Source organism: Molothrus aeneus, chromosome 5 (assembly GCF_037042795.1).
Source record: "Molothrus aeneus isolate 106 chromosome 5, BPBGC_Maene_1.0, whole genome shotgun sequence".
Taxonomy (NCBI): domain Eukaryota; kingdom Metazoa; phylum Chordata; class Aves; order Passeriformes; family Icteridae; genus Molothrus; species Molothrus aeneus.
In genome coordinates this window covers 68,783,107-68,803,330 of record NC_089650.1, presented here as the reverse complement: position 1 = coordinate 68,803,330, position 20,224 = coordinate 68,783,107, and the positions used below count along the sequence as shown (strand labels likewise).

Sequence of the window (20,224 nt, the reverse complement as noted above, 5' to 3'; positions counted from 1 at the left end):
CCCAGTCTGTTGGACTCAGTGGAAGAGAAAGGAATAAAATTCCTGAAGTTAATCAGTGTCCTGATGCTCAGGAGTAAAAGTATAATGAAAATAAATGCAGTGAAACAGATCCTTAGCAGTCATTTTTTGGACAAAAATACGTCCATAATTATAGATAAAATTATAGATAATTATAGATAAAATTAATGATAATAATTAATTATAGATATAATTAGAGATAGAATGAATCAATTATAGATAGAATTAATCAATTATAGATAAAATTGGTATTTTTGAGAGCTGTTTGTTTTTAAGAGATTGGTTTGCAAAGCAAGAGGAGCAGCCCAGAGATCTGGAAATAAAGAAGGAATGAGTTTTGCCCAAGGAAATCCAGAGGAAGGTGGAGATGGAAACATCCATGGGAATGATGAAGAGTTCTCAAATTCAGGGTGAAGAATGGGAAGGAAAAAGGGATGAGCACCAGGATGATCAGACTCAGCCTGATTTCTCCACAATTCCTGGTTATTTAAGAGTCGTTCCCCCAAATCCCAGAGGGGGAAGGGATCTTGCTTGCTTTTTTTCCCTTGCAGTTCTTCCCTTCCCTTCTTTCTTGCTTTTTTTCCCTTGCAGTTCTTCCCTTCCCTTTCTTCTTTCTTGCATTTTTCCTTGCAGTTCTTCCCTTTCTCCTTTTTTGCTTTTTCTTCCTTGCAGTTCTCCCCTTCTTCAGAACCTTTTGCAAGGGGAAATCCCTTCCTTAAGTTTCCCCCAGCACATCCCTAATTTTTCTCTGTGACCCAGCGGTGTGGTCAAACCCTGGCTGTGATTTTTGAGTCCCCATCCTGTTTAATAATAATTTTACCAATTATTTCACCCTCTCCAGAGCAGGGCGAGGTGTCACCTCTGTCCCACCGAGGAGGAGCAGGAAGGAATTTCTGCTCCCCATCTTTGCCATCGGGGAATTCAGTTTTCCCCAGAAGAGATAAAATGATTTAAGTGGGATGAACCAAGAGGAGTGGGCAGCGGGCTTCTTGGGGAGCCATCCCCACAAAAACCTCATTTCCTGGCAAAAAGGAAAAGCTTTGGAAAGCTTTGCTAATTGGGTCACTTATTTACATGAGCATCCCCTGCCTTCAGGGTGGGAGGAAGGAAGGACAGAAAGAGAGTAATTAGTGTAATGATGATGGTGAGTTAAGTGCTGACCCCACCATCGATCCGGGCACGGATTCCCGGTGTTGTCTCCCACAACAATCCAGAAATGAGCGGCCAGGCCAAGGAAACAGCGTCTGAGTTCCTCATGCCATTAAATATTTGATGGAAATTAAAGCTGAGGCTGGGGAAGGATGCGATCCATGGGAAAAGCTTCACTGCAGACATTCCAGAGGGGGGAAAAAAAGCTCTGGAAGGCACCAGGAGATCACTTTGATGGGAAAACAGGGGGTTTTAGGTGACTGGGGACTGGTGTGGTTTCAATCCCTGAGCTCCAGAGAGCAGAGCCGTTTATAAGCTATGAAATTTTTGTGCCGAAATTCTAAAATAAACCAAAAGAATCTCCTCAATCAAACCATAGTGAAATCAAACCAGGCATTTTATCTCTGTGAAGTCAGCAGGTCCTTGCTGGTCTTGAAGGACCTTGAAGGTCTTGTTTTAACACTTTGCTATCCAAAATTTTCTGTGGTTTTGGCCCTCCAAAAGTCAACTCAGCCAAGAGGGACCCCAAGCTGGACTCTTGTCCTCTCCCTGAATTGCTCTGTTCAGTTCTTGGCTGCAGAATCCTGGAATGGTTTGGGTGGGAAGGGACCTTAAATCCCATCCAATTCCAATCCCATGGGCAGGGACACCTCCCACTGTCCCCCCAGCCCCAGTGTCCAGCCTGGCCTGGGGCATTGCAGGGGTGCAGGGGCAGCCCCAGCTGCTCTGGCAATTCCAGCCCAGCCAGGAATTCCTCATTGCCAAGATCCCATCCCTGGCTGCCCTTGATACCTCAGGGTTTGGCTTTTGTATTTTTCACATTCTGTGCTGCTTTGGTGCTCTGTGCACAGAGCAGGGAGACAAAACAATTCCTGCTCCAGCTGGGCACCAAGGACAAATGACCCAAATCTCAGCCCAGGAGCACAAACCCCGTGGGCTGGAGAGAGAAAAACAAGCAGGGTGGGACTGCAGGGGCTGAAGCTGGAATGGGACAATGAACTGCAAGATGCAAATGGAGCAGAACTGATCCCAGGGAGAGACCCCGGGAGCGCTGGTGCATTTTGGGGCCATTTTGGTTCATCTTGGGTGCAGCCCTGGCTGGGCTCTTGTGCTGCCCAAGGTGGGTCCATGGAGGAGATCCTTGGAATGAATCCCTGCTTTATTCTGGGACTCTGCCCAACCTCTGCCCTAGCTCAGATTCTCAAGGCATCCCTGCCCTCTGGCACTGGGAGCCATTCCCTGGGTGCTGTCCCTGCAGGCCTTGGCCCCAGTCCCTCTGCAGCTCTCCTGGAGCCCCTTCAGGCCCTGCCAGGGGCTCTGAGCTCTCCCAGCTGTTTGCATCAGCTTTGCTAAGTCCGAGCACATTTGTAGTTCTATCAAAGCTATAAATGGTGATTAATTAGCAGCTGATCACCCCTGGTTTGGTTTGGATGTGACAGACCCCATTTCACCCTGGGTGAGGGTGGCAGAGCTCCCTGTCCCTGACCTCAAGGTCATTCCCACCTGGAAACCCAGGAGAACAGGCAGGGACCTCATTCCTTCATCAAACACCACCCCAAGCTCTCTGTGGATGTGCTGGGGTTTGGAGCAGCCTGTGGAGAACATTTGGGAATCTCTGAGCATCCCAGAGCAGGAACAGGCTGAGCTGTGGGATGGACAAAAAGATCTGTGCACACCAGCCACGGCCAAGCAGATAAAATGCCCAAAAAAGAGCTTTTCCTTCTTTTCCTCTGCTTTTCCTTCTTTTCCTCTGCTTCTCCTCAGAACCAACAAGATCGAAGTGACTTTGTCCACCACCAGCAGCTCCCAGGCCAGGTTAATTCCTGCCATCCATGGGGGCACAGCAAGCTGGGGATGGCCCCACAAAGGAGGTTCAGAGCACCTGGGCAGGGCAGTTGGGCAGGATTTGTGCTCTTCCAGAAGAGCCCCAACTGCTCAGGCAGAGGGAAAGAAGAAATATTGGAAAATAAGGCTATTTATGAAGCTTAAATAAAAAGCTGGCACTTAGTCTAAGTCATATTGAAGCAGCAGATATTCACCAGATAATCAGAGCACACAAGGTTTACCTTGTTAATTTAATGGCAGATGGTTTGCATTTGGCGGAAATGTGCAGCTTTTTCTGCTTTAGACAGAAATTTACTTTTGTTGCAATAACAAAGCCCCTGCATTCACCAAGTCCTTCCTCTGCCCCAGGGCAGGCCCATGTTGATCATCTTTAATCTGTCTTTCAAATAAGGTTTTCTATTAATATATCTTTAAAAAAAAAAAAATTCTCCGCGAGCAATCAATACAGCAAGATATGCTACAAGTTCAGTGACAGGGACAAAAAAAATCAGCTGCAGCTAGAGAGAAATAGAGCCCCATTTAGAGCTGAATTCAGTTCATTAGGGGGTTAAACACAAAGCTCAGCACTGCTGGGTGGCCTGGCTGGGAAATGAAAGGCAGCAATTTCCCCTCCATTTGTGCTGAAACCCCTCTGCACCTCTCTGGAGGGGCCTGAAAGTGACTTTAAATGAGAGCTGAGTGTGGCAGAGAAGGGCTCAGTGTCCATTTCCAGGCCATCACTCCTGGAGTGGGGCAGGATGCTCCTCTCAGCCATCAGAGCCCGCCCCAGGCCCAGGAAGCAGAGGAGAGGCTGATGATCCTCCTGGGACAGAGTGGCCCAGGATGCTCTAATGGCCCTCAGCAAGCTCTGAAAAGCATTTTGAGATCTGTGGCTGGAAAATGAGATGCAAATGCTCAGTGTTATCATTAATAAAGCCAGGCAGTGGCAGAGAAATGCAGGATTTTGGTTAAAAGCTGTAGAAAACCTCATTTTTTTTCCTTTCCTGCTTTGGATAGAAGTTGTAGCTCACCCAGACTGGGACTGTGCCTATCTGCAGAGGGAAAGGGGGAAAACATCTTCCACACCCACTTGGAATTTGGGAATTTCAGGGGAAAATGCCTGCTGTGGGCATGGGACACAGCAGTGAAGAGGCTGAATGGCCTCAGGGTGTGCTCCTGAAGAGATTTTCTCTTTGGAGAGAAGGTAATGACAGGACAGGAGGTCCCTCCTCAGACCAGTGGCTGCTTTTCCAGTTAGAACTGGAACTGTTTTTCCAGTTAGAACTGGAAATGCATTAAAATGCTGCTGTTACTCATCAAGGATGACCCAGGCAAGGCCCACACAGAGGAGGTGAACAGGACACACTGAGCAAATAAAGATTTCTCCACACGAAGGGGCTGAGGGAAGGGCAGCTACTGAGCTGCGACAGCCATGAACACACGGTACAAATGTCAAAAAGTTTAATTCCAATGAACCTTCTGGAAGAGAAAGACTGGAAGAGGTTTTAGAGTGACTTCTGTGAGCCAGAGAGAAGTTTGATAAGAGGATCCATGTTTGATAAGAGGACCCATGTTTGATAGGAGGATCCACGTTTGATAAGAGGATCCATGTTTGATAAGAAGAGGATCCATGCTTGATAAGAGGATCCATGTTTGATAACAAGAGAATCCATGTTTGATAGGAGGATCCACGTTTGATAAGAGGATCCATGTTTCATAACAGGATCCATATTTGATAAGAAGAGGATCCATGTTTGATAGGAGGATCCACGTTTGATATGAAGAAGATCCATGTTTGATAACAGGATCCATATTTGATAGGAGGATCCATGTTTGATAAGAGGACCCATGCTTGATAAGAAGAGGATCCATGTTTGAGAAGAAGATCCATATTTGATAGGAGGATCCATGTTTGATAAGAGGATCCATGTTTGGTAAGAGGATCCATGTTTGATAAGAAGAGGATCCATGTTTGATATGAAGAGGATCCATGTTTGATATGAAAAGGATCCATGTTTGATAAGAGGATCCATATTTACCCCTGAAAGAATTTCCTCCCCAGGTCATTGACACAGAACCCAAGACAGAAAGAAGGATAAATCAGAGAAACTGCAACTGCCTGTTCCAATGAGCACCTTGTTTGTCTCTTGTGACCCATGAGTGAAGTGTAAACTGATGAATTGTGTGAGAATGTATAAAAAGCATGAATGCTGGAATAAAACCAGTTTGAAGCCTTCTGGAGATGGAGTGTGTTGCTTTGTATTGTGACCATCTGAACTATGACAAAACCAATCCTGATTTAGCTGAGCTGGAGGAGCTCAGGGCCTGCAGGGGCTCCAGGAGAGCTGCAGAGGGACTGGGGCCAAGGCCTGCAGGGACAGCACCCAGAGAATGGCTCCCAGTGCCAGAGGGCAGCCAGGGATGGGATCTTGGCAAAGAGGAATTCCTGGCTGGGCTGGGATTGCCAGAGCAGCTGGGGCTGCCCCTGCATCCCTGCAATGTCCAAGGCCAGGGTTTGGAGCACCCTGGGATAGGGGAGGTGTCCCTGCTCATGGATGGAGTGGAACTGGATGGGATTTAAGGTTCCTTCCCACCCAACCCATTCCAAAGCAATTCCAAACTCCAAATTTAAGCCTGTCAGTCATTCCCTGGTGATCACAGCAATCTGAAGTCACGAGGTGCCAAGAATTTAAAGGGCAGCTTCAACTCCAGAAGCCAACAGCTCATCTTTCATCCTCCTCCCTACAAAAAAGCAATGGTCTTAAAAATGTTTAAAATCTTTAAAAAGATTGTCCCAACTCCTTCGTGGCTCACAATAGTTCCTTCTCTAAAATATTCAGGGAAGCTCAGGAGGCTCAAGCTCCAAAAATGAAAAGGGTGAGGTTGTGCTCTGTCTGCAGCACAGAAGATGAGGAGGGGAAACCCAGCTTCCATTTTCCTACAAAATCCCTTTAGAAGTGACTCAATTCCCTCAGCAAATTCACCTCCTCAACACAGCAGCTTTAATGCTTAAATGTTCTTTGTTAAAAAGGAGTTTGTATTCCCTCAAAAGACAAGAGCAGAGGGAAATGACTTTGTCATATCTGACTGGTTTGGGAAATAAAAAATCCAATTCTGAATGGGAGCAGATAAGGGCAGAGCCATGGAAGAGCCATCAGCTGAGCAAACACCAAATAATGAACAGAGCAGAGACTGCCCAGAGAGATAAAACTCACCAGTAGCAAGGCTGGGTTTAAATGAGGGATAATTGTGGCGCATCCCCAGCCAAAGATTATGGAATTTTTATCTCTGGGAAGGGGCCTTTGACAGCCTCACCCCAAAGCCACTATAGGGTTTCCCAAAATCAGACCTGCCCAGCTCCACCTTGTGCTTTCTGGATGTTCAGAGCTGTGCCTGAGGCAATTTATTATTCATTATTTTATAAAATTATATTATATTATATATTATATTAATTAGAACATTATAAAATTATATAAGTTTATATATATATAATTTTATATTTTATATATATAATAATATATATAATAATACAATAATATAATTTTATATTATATAATAATCACAATATATAAAATATATAAAATATAAATGTATAAAAATATATATTTATATAAGTTTATATATAAATATAAATTATATTATATATTATTTAAAACATAAAAATTATATAAATACAATTATATAAATACAATATATAAATATAATTTATATATTTTATGAAACATATAAATACTTTATAATTAAATATAAATACTATAATATAAAATATAAATATAAAAATGCATAAATATACAAATATGTAAAATATTATAAACACATACGATTTTATATTTATGTTAAAAAATATAAATATAAAATAGATAAATATATAAGAATAAAATATAAAAAATATAAAAAAAATAATAAAATATCTTTTTAAATTGTTTGCATCCAAGGAAGCTTTGCTGGAAAATCTGCTGCCTTCCCCCAGGGCCACCACTTCCACGTGAGCTTGTTGGGATTAGGGAAGTTCTGGCATTGCACCAAAAATTCAGGTCCTGATCACTCCCTGAACACTTGGGTAATGCCCTGAGTGGGAGCAGGACTGAATCTCCACTTGTTGGGGCAGAACAGAGCAACAATCAAGGATGAAAATTTCAGGCATAAGCAGGAGGTCGGGACAGCTTCTGTCCTTTCCTACCGCTGCCCCTTCTTCCCCTGGCTCCAGACACGCCTGGCATTTGTGCACAGACATTTTAGGATGAAGTTATTACAAAGGAAGATGGATTTTTATTGTCAGGAGATGCTGCCAACTGAAATATTACACTTTGTGCTTTTGTGTTTATTCACCACCGTGTGGAACGTCCTCTCTGAGGCCTGAAAGTCATGCTCGTGCCCTTTAACAGCTGGAAAATATTGATTTATTAAAAAACCTGAGTTTCAACCAGACCTCAAGTTGTAAATGATGTTTTATTTTAACAGCTCTGACTGTTGGAACATAAATCCTCAGCCCCAAGAACTCTCCTGGTGACTAAAGAAATATTTGGCTACTGAACCTTGATAGCATTTCCCAGTGGGTTTTGTTTAATTTTGTTATTTGTTTAATAACCATAAAAAGCTAGAACAGAGCAAGTGTTGTCACCCAGGTATGGAGAAGTCAAAGTCTGGGTTACAGGAACATTAAAGCTACCTGGAGTAATTTGGGGTTTAATTGTAACTTTAGTTTTCCTTTTGGATCCAAAGGATCTGATGAGGGAAAGCTGAGTGAGGAGTTCCAAGCCCAGCTCCAGAGCAGAATTAGAAGCCACAGGAAGGATTTCAGTCACCAGAGGGGCTCTGCTGCCAAGAATGATTAATGGACATAAAACACTGTGACTTTGTTCAGCACCAGCAAATCTCCCTTGTGAAATTCCCAGGGAAAAAAAAAAAGTCTGAGCTGATTTTCAACTCCCAGCTCCCAGGAGAGCTCAGCTGCCCCCAGTCCTGGGCACCTTCCCTCAGGATTCCGCTCCAAATTTCCAAACCAAACTGCAGAAATTGCAGAAATTCCCTGTACCCTCACACATTCCCCTGAGTCCTGGGCTCCCCTTGAGTTGTATGGGGTTTTTATTCCTTTTCCAGCTCCTCAGCTGTCCCCTGCACCCCCTGAGACAGCAGGGGATGCTCAGGATTTGTCAAACACACAGGATTTAATGCCAGGGATGCTGGGCAGGAGGAAGAGCTCCAAGCAAGACAAAGGCTGTTGGAATTTTGAAATTTTCTGAGAATTGGAGATTTCTGTGCTGCCAGGCACTGACCCCCAGGAGAACCCTGCACTGCCCTGAGGCCTGGAGAAGCTTCCAGAATGGAATGATGGAACTGGGATTGTGGGTGTGCAGTTTGGACAGGAGTGTGTGAGATCACAGGGGGGAAACTCAGAGTTTAAGGGTTTAGAATGCAGGAATAGATATAAAGCAAGATGCAGGTTTGGGGGCAGGGCTGGTCCTTCTTCTTCACCTTCTCCTCCATGGGTTTGGGTGGTTTTGTGTCCTTGGATTAAAAAGTCCCCATTGCAGGGCATGGGTGGTTGGTTATTGGGTTAAAAGTGAAAATAATTCAGGTGTCATTTCTTAATTGGACAGTTTAGCCTTAAAAGGCCTTGTAAAGAGAGAGAGATGGGGCTCCATTTTGAATTTGTTAGAGTGAGGTGTAGTAGAACTCAGGGTTTGTGAGACTGTGATATGGATAAGAACTAACAAACATCTGAGTCCAAACAAGAAACACCATCTCAGGCATTTAATCCCAACCCTGGCAAAAAGAAGCTAAACTCACCCACCTGCTGTCCCTCAGTTCCTAATTATCCCAAAGGCAATCAGCAATTAACTTCTTGGAGCCCTGGCTGCTGAGAATTGGAGATTTCTGTGCTGCAGGCACTGACCCCCAGGAGAACCCTGCACTGCCCTGAGGCCTGGAGAAGCTTCCAGAATGGAATGGTGGAACTGGGATTGTGGGTGTGCAGTTTGGACAGGAGTGTGTGAGATCACAGGGGGGAAACTCAGAGTTTGACCTCAGAGGAAAACTCCCCCCTTGTGCAGGATCCCTGCTCCAGCAGAACCACAGCTGGCACTGCAGGAGGGCTGAGCCCCCATGGGATGGGGCTGTGCCACCCCCTGGCACACAGGGGGCAGCTCCTGCTCTAGCAGTATTTTTTTTCTCTTTTTGTTTGTACCATTGCATTTGTATTTTAATTTTCTTAGTAAAGATCTGTTATTCCTATTCCCATATCTTTTCCTAGTAAAGATCTGTTATTCCTGCTCCCATATCTTTGCCTGAGAGTCCCTTAATTTCAAAATTGCAATAATTCAGAGAGAATGGGTTCACATTTTCCATTTCTGGGGAGGCTCCTGCCTTCCTTAGCAGACACCTGGCTTTCCAAACCAAGACAGACTGCCACCAACCCCCTGACCCACAGGCTGTCAGGTAATTTCTGACTCTGTCAGTGTTTTTTTGCACTATTATATTTGTCTTTTAATTTTCCTAGTAACCTCTCATTCCTATTCCCATATCTTTGCCTGAGAGCCTCTTAATTTCAAAATTTTAACAATTTGGAAGGAGGGAGTTTACATTTTCCATTCCTGAGGAGGCTCCTGCCTCCCTGAGCAGACACCTGGCTTTTCAAACCCAGACAGCAACGATGCCCCTGGAGCCCTCCCAGTGCCCCCAGAGGAACAAACAGACAAAGCTGCTTCACTTTCTGTTTCTCTCTGACACAAACCTGCCTGGGGAGCAGGAACAAAACCTGCTCAAACCCCACATTTCTGCTGTCCCCATGCCCAGGCAGTGGTTTGCTCTGATGGTTACTCACTCTGGGCTGCTGAGAGGCTGGAGAAAGCTGCCTTGGTGCGTGCTGCCAGCCACTCCAGGCTCTCGTGCAGGTTGGCCAAGGCTTTGAGGTCGCTGACGTCCCGCAGGATCTCCTGCTGAGGGATCAGTTTGTCTCCCAAATTCCCGATCAAAACTTCGGATTCTTTGCCAAAAGCAGCCCTGAAATGGAAAGTGTTGGGAAGGATGAACGTTTGACAAGAAAGTCTCACAGATATGGATGCTTAGCAGAAAGATTTTTAAATGTAGAGTCTGATGAAGGAACAGAGATGGAAGCAAGTTTTGATATAGAGGAAAAGAATTGCTGATAACCAAGGAGGCAAAGGGTGTGTTAGTTAGAAGGGGTTTTATGGCTTAGAGCAAAGGATAAACCCACCCCAAACAAGAAGATGTTTTTACCAAGCACAAAGAGAGCACAGGCAAACAAGGCAGCAAATGGTGCAAGTAGAAAAAAGGTCTCAGAATTTTCCACTGCAAGAAAACTGAAAACCAACTTCTAGCTTAAACTGTAATGCACTAACTTTGAGTGATTGGAGAACAGTAACATGAATATGGTAATTACAGTAGTTATGACAGGCTGTAGATAACAGTTCAGGTATAGATTGGTTCTACTGCATGAAGATGCTCAGCAAAGAAAAGTCTCTAATGCACTGTAACCAAAACCAAAGGGTCTGCAGGGCTGCCTGCAGCTGGAGCTGACAGCTGTGGGCACAGCTCTGTCACCCACAGCCCTGGGCTGCTGTGACACCTTGGATGCAATAAACTGCATTTTGGATACAATAAACTGCATTTTGGATACAATAAACTGCATTTTGGAGAGCTGCCTGGAGTCCCACATCTCTCATTTAGGCTCTCACAGGAAAGCAAAGCCCCCCTGAGGAATGTGGAATCAGGGACAGCAGGAGAATCTTTTCTGTTCTCAATCTTGGAAGTGACATGTCACCATCATATTTTATGAAAAATCCCTTCACCCAGGATTCTTGTCCTGGGAAGCTGAGAAGCCTCAGAGAAAAAGGAAAACAATTTTATCTCATTTGCTTCTCCTGTGTTTTGCTGCTTTGGAATGTGGTTGGAGATTGTTTATCCAGCAGGTGATTGTTTCATTGGTTTCATGGGAATTGTTTTAATTAATGACCACTCAGTGTCAAGCTGTGTTGGGACCCTGGAGAGAGTCAGGAGTTTTCATTATCATCTTTTAGTCTTCTGTCTGTATCCTTTCTGTATTCTTTAGTATATTTTAATATAGCATTCTTTAATATAATATAATAAAATAATAAATGAGCCTTCTGAGAACATGGAGTCAGATTCACTCATTCCTCCTTCATCCTGGGGACCCAGCAAATGCCACAGTGAAGAGTGTGTTGTCATATGAGAAGTAAAATATTGGTTAGTTTTGTGCTGTAAAATTGTATAAATATATGAAGTTTAATGATATATGGCATTATTACTAGTATTTTTTAAACTGTCTTTACATTTTTTTAACAATATTAGTAATATGAGTTGCATCCAAGCTCTTTTCCAACTGCTTTTCCGTCCCCAAGGCAGAGCTGGGAACATCTTTGGGGTTTATCAGCAGCACCTCTGCCTGGGGAATGAGCTGTGGGATCCCCTTTCTCCAGAGATGAGGGCAGCCTGTTTCACACCCACCCCAGAGCTCCAAATCCCAATTCCAGCAGCAGAGGCTGGCTTTGCTTCTCTTCCTCCCCTCACTGCTGTGGTTTGGAATGGGAGGAAATCCAGTTTGTTTTGATCTTACAACTTTTTTTCTTTTAGTTTTTAATAAAAAACCTTTTAATAAAATTTCCTTTTTTTAAAATAAAAAAGCTTTTAATAAAATATGCTTTGTGCCCTTTGAAAGTTTTAAACCTACTTTACCTTTCTCCTAATCCCATCTCACAACATGAAAGAAGTACACCAATAATTAACCAACACCAAAGCCCACCACACTCATCAACACATTAGTTAAAAAATTTCAAAAGAGAAAAAATCTTGAATTAGTGAACCACAACCACTACACTCACCAAGCTCTAAAATGCCCCAGCAGGCCCCTCTGGCTGCCCATTCCCACTGGAATAATAATAATAATTCCCCATTAATGGTGATAATTCCCAATTAATGGGAAATTCTGCTGGTGCCTTCTGACATCTCCTCGCTCAGGAGACAGCAAGGGGTTAAGACAACAAAATCAATCTCTGTCCACAGGCTGAGGATTATTTTGTACAAGGATTTTTTTTGTTGTTTGGATTCTTTTTAGTTAAACAAATGAGTTACAGGAAAGCTGGGGAGGGAAGGAAAGCTGAGCATGGATCTCTTCTGCTGCCACAGGACAAAAACTGCTGGTGAACTTTCAGGATTTGTTTAATTTCCCAATAATTATAAAGGGATGCTGCTGAGCAAATCCACATCCAAAAAAGAACATTTCCCCAAATTTCATTAGGCTTTAACCTTCTTTTCCAGGAAGGGAGGTGTAGTCCTGACCTGCCAGCCAAGAATTAGGGCCCATGAACACCAAATACTGAAATTTTAAATATCTTAGAGGTTAAATGATAATGAAATGAGCTCTCATTCTCTGCTAACCAAGGATTCCACAGGAGCTGCTTCCCTCTGCAGTGTCCAGGCAGAAATTATTCCCAATTCATCAGCAGTGCCAAGAGAAAGAAGCAGCAGCAGCGAATAAATCTGTTGAAATCATGTTCCTTTGTATTAGGAGAAAAGGCTGAGAAAAGGCTGCTTAAATGGGAGGAGGATGACAAAAAACTGGACAAGCAATTAATTTTATTTTGAAGCTTTCAGGAGGGATCTATTCACCACCCACCCATGCTGGAGGAAGTTTCTAAGCCATCAGTTGGCTAAATCTGGCCCGGACCAATTATTATGATTTAAATTAATGCCACAGGAACTGGGTCTTAGCAGATGATGCTCTGTGCAAACAGATACTGAGAAAAGATCTTTGTCCTGAACCTGGGCTGGAAAAAGCCACAGCACAGGAGCTTTTCCCAGGAAATTCAGTGTGGATGACTTAAAGTCTTGCCATTGGAGCTCCTCTGATCCACAAAATACTTCAATGAATAGCCAGGAGGATGGAATGAATGGAATAAAATGCACATTAGGATGAAAATGTTGCTTCTGTCAGCATCACCCATCTGTTTTTGCCTAGCCAGGAATTTCCACTCGGCCAGCAGAGCCCATTGGAGCTTTGCTATCCCAAAACGATGGATCAGGAATCACAGGGAGAGCCAGGAGGGGCTTCCCAGGTGAGGAAATGAAGGATAAATGTGAAAGTAGGTGAGAGCTGAATCCATGAAATTCAACTCGGGGACCGCACAGAGACCTCAAGGGCTCTGCAGGCTCCCCCTGCTCCCCTGGGGATGTTTTAAATCCCTGCCCAAGCTGCAAACCCTTCTGTGACCCCACAAATCCCATCCTCTCCAGGCTGCAGCCTCCCTGTCACGGGGCTTCCAGGCAGGGAAGGAGGAAAATGACAATCTGGGCAAATTGGACTTGTTATTTTCAACAGCTTCTCCTCCTCCTCCACTTTTACAGCCAAGTGCCAATCAAGGAAGTGATGAATAGGGATGGGAATGTGCAGCCTTTGGAATCTCACAGGAGCTGAGCCATTCCCAGCGTGCAGGGAAAGGGAATCTGCTCCTTCCAAGCTTCCACTGGCATGAAAGGTTGGAACAACCTGGTTTGGGCACACAGAGTTGTCTCCAAAAGAATTCCTGCTGGAAATGTTGGAATGTTTCATTTGCTCCCCTGAGTTAGTGCCTGGAGTTGGGATGGAGGGGAAACTCCATCAGGTCATGGCTCAAATTAAAGATCCCTTTGACATATTTTGGGAATTTCTTCCCAGTACAACCAGCTGGCCCCTCCTTTAGGTCAGAAAATGCTGCTCCCTTCACCACGTGGGTGACCAGAGCAACACCAACCAGCAGGACAAGGATTTGGGTGGATTCAAAATCAATTTCCTTGCCCAATCCCAGGCACTTCCCTGAGTTGGATCCCAAAGACAGCTCCCAAATGGCTTTGTCAGAACAGCAGAGTGAGGAGAAATTGCACCAGGAAAAGCTTAGCGTGGATATTGGGAAGATTTCTTCCTCCAAAAGGCTGCCCAGGGCAGGGGTGTAGTCCCCAGCCCTGGAGGGATTTAAAGCCATGTGGATGTGGCACTTGGGGACAGGGTCAGTGGTGGCCTTGGCAGGGCTGGGAATGGTTGGACTGGCTGATCTCCAAAGCCTTTCCCATTTCCCAAATGATTATTCCATGATTCTCCTGTGGACTGGACAGCTGTGAAAATGCTGTGAATCCGTTCCTGTGATTTGCTGCTGCTCTCCTTGAAACCCTTTCCCAACTTCCCACTGTTGGGGAGATGAAACAGGAAAGCCTTATAAATATGATTGTCTGGCAAGAGGTTTTGAGAATACAGAAACTATAAGTGAGATTGAAATGAAAGCAAGCTTTGAGATCCCTCAGTTACTGAACAACTGGAAAACAATGGTGTGGCTGGCTGAAGGTGATCCCCTTTTGATGGAACAACACCCTCTGCTTGCAGACAGGCCCAAGGGGCAGAGCAGACCCTACAGCTTGGCAGAAGGGGCCCAAAGGGGAGTTTGTAGGGTTTAAAATGTAACACAGTATGGTAATGTAGTGATTCTTATAGGCTGTATGGAAATGCTCTAGGATTGGTTTATTGTGCTAGATTGGTCAGTGAGAATCAGAATATTCAACACAGAAGAAGATTTATGGTATTGGAACGGGAACCTCGCTCTCTTACCCTTTTACTCTCTTACCTTTTTTACTCCTTTACTCTCTCACCCTCTCATCCTCTCTGCCCCTCTCTTCTCTCAGGCCTGCTCTGAGCTGTGGCTGGCAGCTCCCAGCAGGGCCCTGCACCCAGGCCCTGTGCAATAAACCCCAAATCCCAGCAGGCCCCTGCACCCAGGCCCTTTGCAATAAACCCCAAATCCCAAAAGGCCCCTGCACCCAGGCCCTTTGCAATAAACCCCAAATCCCAAAAGGCCCCTGCACCCAGGCCCTTTGCAATAAACCCCAAATCCCAGCAGGGCCCTGCACCCAGCCCCTTGGCAATAAACCCCAAATCCCAAAAGGCCCCTGCACCCAGGCCCTTTGCAATAAACCCCAAATCCCAAAAGGCCCCTGCACCCAGGCCCTGTGCAATAAACCCCAAATTCCAAAAGGCCCCTGCACCCAGGCCCTGTGCAATAAACCCCAAATCCCAAAAGGGCCCTGCACCCAGGCCCTGTGCAATAAACCCCAAATCCCAAAAGGGCCCTGCACCCAGGCCCTGTGCAATAAACCCCAAATTCCACCACCTGGCTTCAGAGATGTCTCGTTTCTGTCTGTCCCGACCGAGCTACCTCCTGATGCTCTGACATCCCACCATTTTTTACCTTATGAAATCCTCCTCCTCCTCTCTCTTGGGCCTGAGCTGCTTGGGCTGAGCCATGCTGCTCCAGTTGGGCAGGGATTTCAGGAGCCTGCTGATATCATCATCCTTGGCCCAGGAGGCGCTGATCACCAGCTTCTCATCCGACTGCACGATGGTCCTGCAGGGAGACCAGCCACAAACACCTCAGGCAGGAGCAGATCTTGCTTTTAGGGACATTTTCATTTAATTCTGTGCCATTCATTTCATTCCATATCACACACATGGGGACTGAGCAAAGGATCAGTCCTGAGTGAGGCAAGGATCCACACATGGAGGGACAGCAACACGGGTGGACAGGGTGGGAAATTCCCTTAAACACACAACTCCTGCTGGACTTTGAGACATCTTCTAAGGGAAAAAAGGGCCATTTTCCTAAATTCTGCAAGCCTGGGAATTCAGTTTGGCACCCAGCTGGAGGAGGTCACCCTGCACTGGTGTCTCCATGGATCATTTCCCTCTGGGATCTCAGTGGAGCTCAGCAGGCTCTGCCCACAGTGGGGTCAGTGCCAGGTGGGACCAGCCCAGGACACCTGGATGGGAGCCACCACCTCCCCCCACAGCCTGGGGACCAGGGCTGAAGCAAGGAAGGGGAATGAAGAGTCCAGGATCTTCTTTCCAAGTAATCCAAAGCATCTCCTGATGGAGATTCCAGCTAAATCCTATGTGGGAAACTGAGTCAGGGACTGCAGCGGGTTCCAATGGGGAAGAATTTCCCTGTTTTGTGGTTTTGGCAGGGTAACTGATCTGAATTCCTGACTGGGAATTCCAGGAGACAAATGGGATGCTGTATTTGGAGGAGTCAATCCAGAACCTTCAAGATCCTCATTTCCACCCCCATCCATGGGCAGGGACAAAATTCCACCATCCCAGGCTGCTCCGGCCCCAGTGTCCAGCCTGGCCTTGGGCACTGCAGGGATGCAGGGGCAGCCCCAGCTGCTCTGGCAATTCCAGCCCAGCCAGGAATTCCTCATTGCCAAGATCCCATCCCTGGCTGCCCTCTGGCACTGGGAGCCATTCCCTGGGTGCTGTCCCTGCAGGCCTTGGCCCCAGTCCCTCTGCAGCTCTCCTGGAGCCCCTGCAGGCCTGGAATGTGCTGGAAGCTCTCCCTGGATCCCTCCCTTCTCCAGGGGAGCATTCCCAGCTCTCCCAGGCTGGAATGGACTGGGCCAACAGAGACACCCCCACACCCCCTGACAGAGCCATTCCAGCCACACTCTCCCAGCTCCAGGCTGGAATTCTGGGGCAGAGATGAGGTGCCAGCAGCATTCAGGTGGTGATTTGGGGAATAAATAGAAATAAAAACAACAACACCCCGAGCATCTGCGTTTTGCAAAGGAAAACAGCAAGAAAGGAGCCAGCTCTGATCCATCCTGAGGAGAACGGCTCATTTCTCATCCCACCCTTTCCCCATGCACCAGGAAAACAAGCTCAGCTCAGGAACCACACAGGATTTGTGAAAATGAATTTGTCACATGCGCTTACAAACAAATTTTCCTTCCCTCCAAGTTTCACGTTCAATCTGTCACACACAAAAGGCTGAGTTTTGTTTCCTGCCACACAAGACCTCAACATTTCTCTTTGGCCTTCTGCTGCTGGGGGGGAGGTGGTGTTTTTCCACTCAGGAGAAAAAAAAATATTAAAAAAAGGTCTTTTATTTTTCACCCTGGTGAAAACTGAGGGGGGATAAAAGAGCTCCACCAGCAGCTCTGACACCTGAGATGGAGAAAGGGGGTTTGATGATCTCTGGGCACTGCTGTGCCAAGGCAAGACAACAGTTCCAGGAACACACCAGCCACGGCTTTGTCCTCTGCACATTTAAATGACTGCAGCAATACTCTCCTTCCCTTGGGAGTCTATTTCACACTTGAACAAATCCAACTCTTGGATAAAGAAACTCCTGATACCGAGCTGGTGTTTTATTTTCCTCAGTTTCATCCCATTACTCTCTGTTATTTCCCTCTCAGCTCAGCTCTCTCCAAGTCCACCGTTTGCTCTCTTCAATTATTTCCAGCCTTATCGTGGCCCCTCAGACACCCAGGGCATCTTTGGGAGGGTCCTGATGGAGTTACACAGAGCCACTCTCTGCTTTATGGTCCTTATTATCCTCAAAAATCCCAATTGTTCATGGAGTCAGTGCTGGGGAGGGTGTTGGGATGCTCTGACAAGCTGCAAACTCAGCTTTTTCCAGGGTCGGAGTTTTCCAAGAGCCTAATGCAGGATTCCTGCTTTCCTCACCTTCTGGTGGTGCCCATGAGTTACACAGAGCCACTCTCTGTTTTATGATCCTTATTATCCTCAAAATCCCAATTGGCTGTGGAGTCAGTGCTGGGAAGAAGTGGGGGAAGATGTTGGGATGCCCTGACAAGCTGCAAACTCCACCTGGGATCCTCCTTTTCCAGGTCAGAGTTTTCCAAGAACCTAATCCATGATTCCTGCTCTCCTCACTTATGGATGGTGCCCAGGAGTTACACAGAGCCACTCTCTGTTTTATGGTCCTTATTATCCTCAAAATCCCAATTATTTGTGGAGTCAGTGCTGGGAGGAGATGGGGAGGGTGTTGGGATGCTCTGACAAGCTGCAAACTCAGCCTTTTCCAGGGTCAGAGTTTTCCAAGAGCCTAATCCAGGATTCCTGCTTTCCTCACCTTCTGGTGGTGCCCATGGGTCCATGAAATCCTGGAATGGTTTGGGTGGGAAGGGACCTTAAAGCCCATCCAGATCCAGCCCTGCCGTGGGCAGAGACACCTCTCACTGTCCCAGGGTGCTCCCAGCCCTGTCCAACCTTGGACATTCCAGGGATCCAGGGAAGCCCTCTCTGGACAAGATCCATGGATCCACTGAAACCAGTGAGCTCCAAAGTAATCCATGGAACAGCCCCAGCACTGCCTGGATCCCTTGGAATTACATCCCCACTCTTTCCCAGGGTTCCAACACCGCCTGATTTTTACTGGTGTTGGTTTTACCCCAACCACCCCCTCATCAAGAAGATGCTGAAGAGGATGGAACATCCCCAAATCTCTTTTGGACACCCAGCTTTTCCCAACTCCTTTTCCCCACATTTTCTTCCCAGCATCTCAGCCTGTGCTCCCGCTCTGTACCTTCAATCCAATTTGTATCCTTGAGTGAGTTATCCCAGGACAAGCTCAAAACTCTTCCTTCCACCCCAACTCCCCCAGTCCCAAACTGCTCCATGATTTTCCTGCTGCTGCCATAGGGAGCTGACCTGGGCTGGATCCAGGTGCCCACCAAGCTGCTCCATCCTCCCCAGAGGAAAGAATGAGGAAAAATGATGGAAAAACCCCTTTTAGTGTGGAGCAGACACCATAAAATATGGAATATCAGTCTGGGACAGCTGTCCTGGATAAATCTTTCCCAAAATCTTTCCCATTCCCAGCCTGCTGGTGAGTGAGAGACAGCCTTGATGCCGTGGCCAAAATCCTGGTCTGTGTCACACCTTCCCAGCTACCAATCCTGCACTCTGAGGAATCATTTCTCTTATGGGAAATAATATGGGAATACCCCTGGACACAGCTGGGGGGGGGCTTGGCTTTCCAGCAGGAAACATCTGGAAGTCACAGGGGCTCACTGGGCTCCTCTGCCTTGTGCCAGGTGGATTTTTGGATGATTTTTCCCTCTTCCCACGGCCAAGGTGATGTTTCCATGCTGAGCTTGTGCTACCAAGGGTTAAAAAGCAGCTGGGCCAGGCACCCACAGCCTGAGGAGACACCTCTGCCCCAAAAAAAGAGTCAAAAAGGCAACTTAAACCCCAGAAGTTCACGGAAGGAGGGGAAGATGCCACTAAGAAGCAGCAAAAACGAGTGGTGAAAGCATTTCCTGGGGAATCAAAAATTCCTGCTTGGCTGCCCCATTTTGGCTGAATGAATCTGCTCTTTTTCAGTAAAAAAGGGGCTCAGATTTATTTTGCCTGGCTGGAAGGCAGGAGGGGTTTCTTTTCTTCACCATTTTGAGTGATCCAAGCATGGTTATTTCCCATTTTTTCCCCCAAATTTAGCTGAGAGAGTTCAGCCAAAGGAGGTTGGTCACCAGAAGCTGCCTCCAGAGAGGGAGCTGAGCACCTCCAGAGGATTTCATCACCTTTTAAACTCTCTGAACCACATTTTGGTGATGCCCATCTCCTTTTAAGACTAAAAGGCTCATTTGGGTGAGGGGTTCCCTTACTCAGAGCCTTCAGAGAGGTTCCAAAATGAACAAGGTGAGGATGAAGATGGGGAAGAAGGGGGTGGATGCACAAGACAGAGCTTGGAGTGGACAACAAAATACAAACATGCAACTTCAACGTGGACATGAACAATACTGGAAAATTTATGTAGGAAAACATGGAGAGAGATTAATTTTTGCATTTGAGGCAGCAAATTCTGTTGGAGAAGGTTGTTGACAGAGGATTAAAAAGAAGGGCTCACGTTCAGGTCAGCAGCTGCGAACTGGGCAGGTTTCTCCTTTCAGTATGCCCAAAAACCCCACAAAAATGGCTTTATACTCAGGTTTTTAACACAAAATGGTTCCTAACTCTGGAGTTGAGCTGCTCTCCTGGAAATCTGCTGGAGACGGGGGTTGGACACGACTGGGAAGTGCTGCCAGCACGGCAGGAGGTTTGGGGGCTCCATCTCCCATTTTATTTGCATTTTCAGCCCCAGCTCCTCATCAATTAGTCAGAAATCAGAGCTGACGTTTGTAAACAGTTTGGGTGGCAAACTGGAATTGGAATTTTGGACAGAAATGCGATTTGCAGGAGGCACCTCACCTACGCTGAACTTCCAAAATTCGTCAGCAATTAACACACGAGAGTTGCTATTTATAGGAGTGTCCAACCCCATCCAGCCCCCTTGGGTTTGATGTTTTTCTTTTTAAATCCCTGGAAAACACGAGCCAAACGGAGCTCAGACATGAACAATCTCAGCTGTGCATTTCCCAGTGCTGACGTTCC

General features: G+C 46.2%; 1 protein-coding gene across 1 annotated transcript in view; it reads right to left on the bottom strand.

Annotated features, from left to right (window-relative positions):
- EXOC4 (exocyst complex component 4) overlaps positions 1 to 20,224 on the bottom strand; it is a 351,428-nt gene that overhangs the window by 47,180 nt on the left and 284,024 nt on the right. The window contains exons 13-14 of the mRNA XM_066550131.1: positions 15,243 to 15,398; positions 9,815 to 9,993 (exon numbers count right to left, since the gene is read on the bottom strand). Of these exons, the coding sequence (XP_066406228.1) occupies positions 9,815 to 9,993; positions 15,243 to 15,398 (335 nt within the window). The remainder of the gene's footprint in view (positions 1 to 9,814; positions 9,994 to 15,242; positions 15,399 to 20,224) is intronic.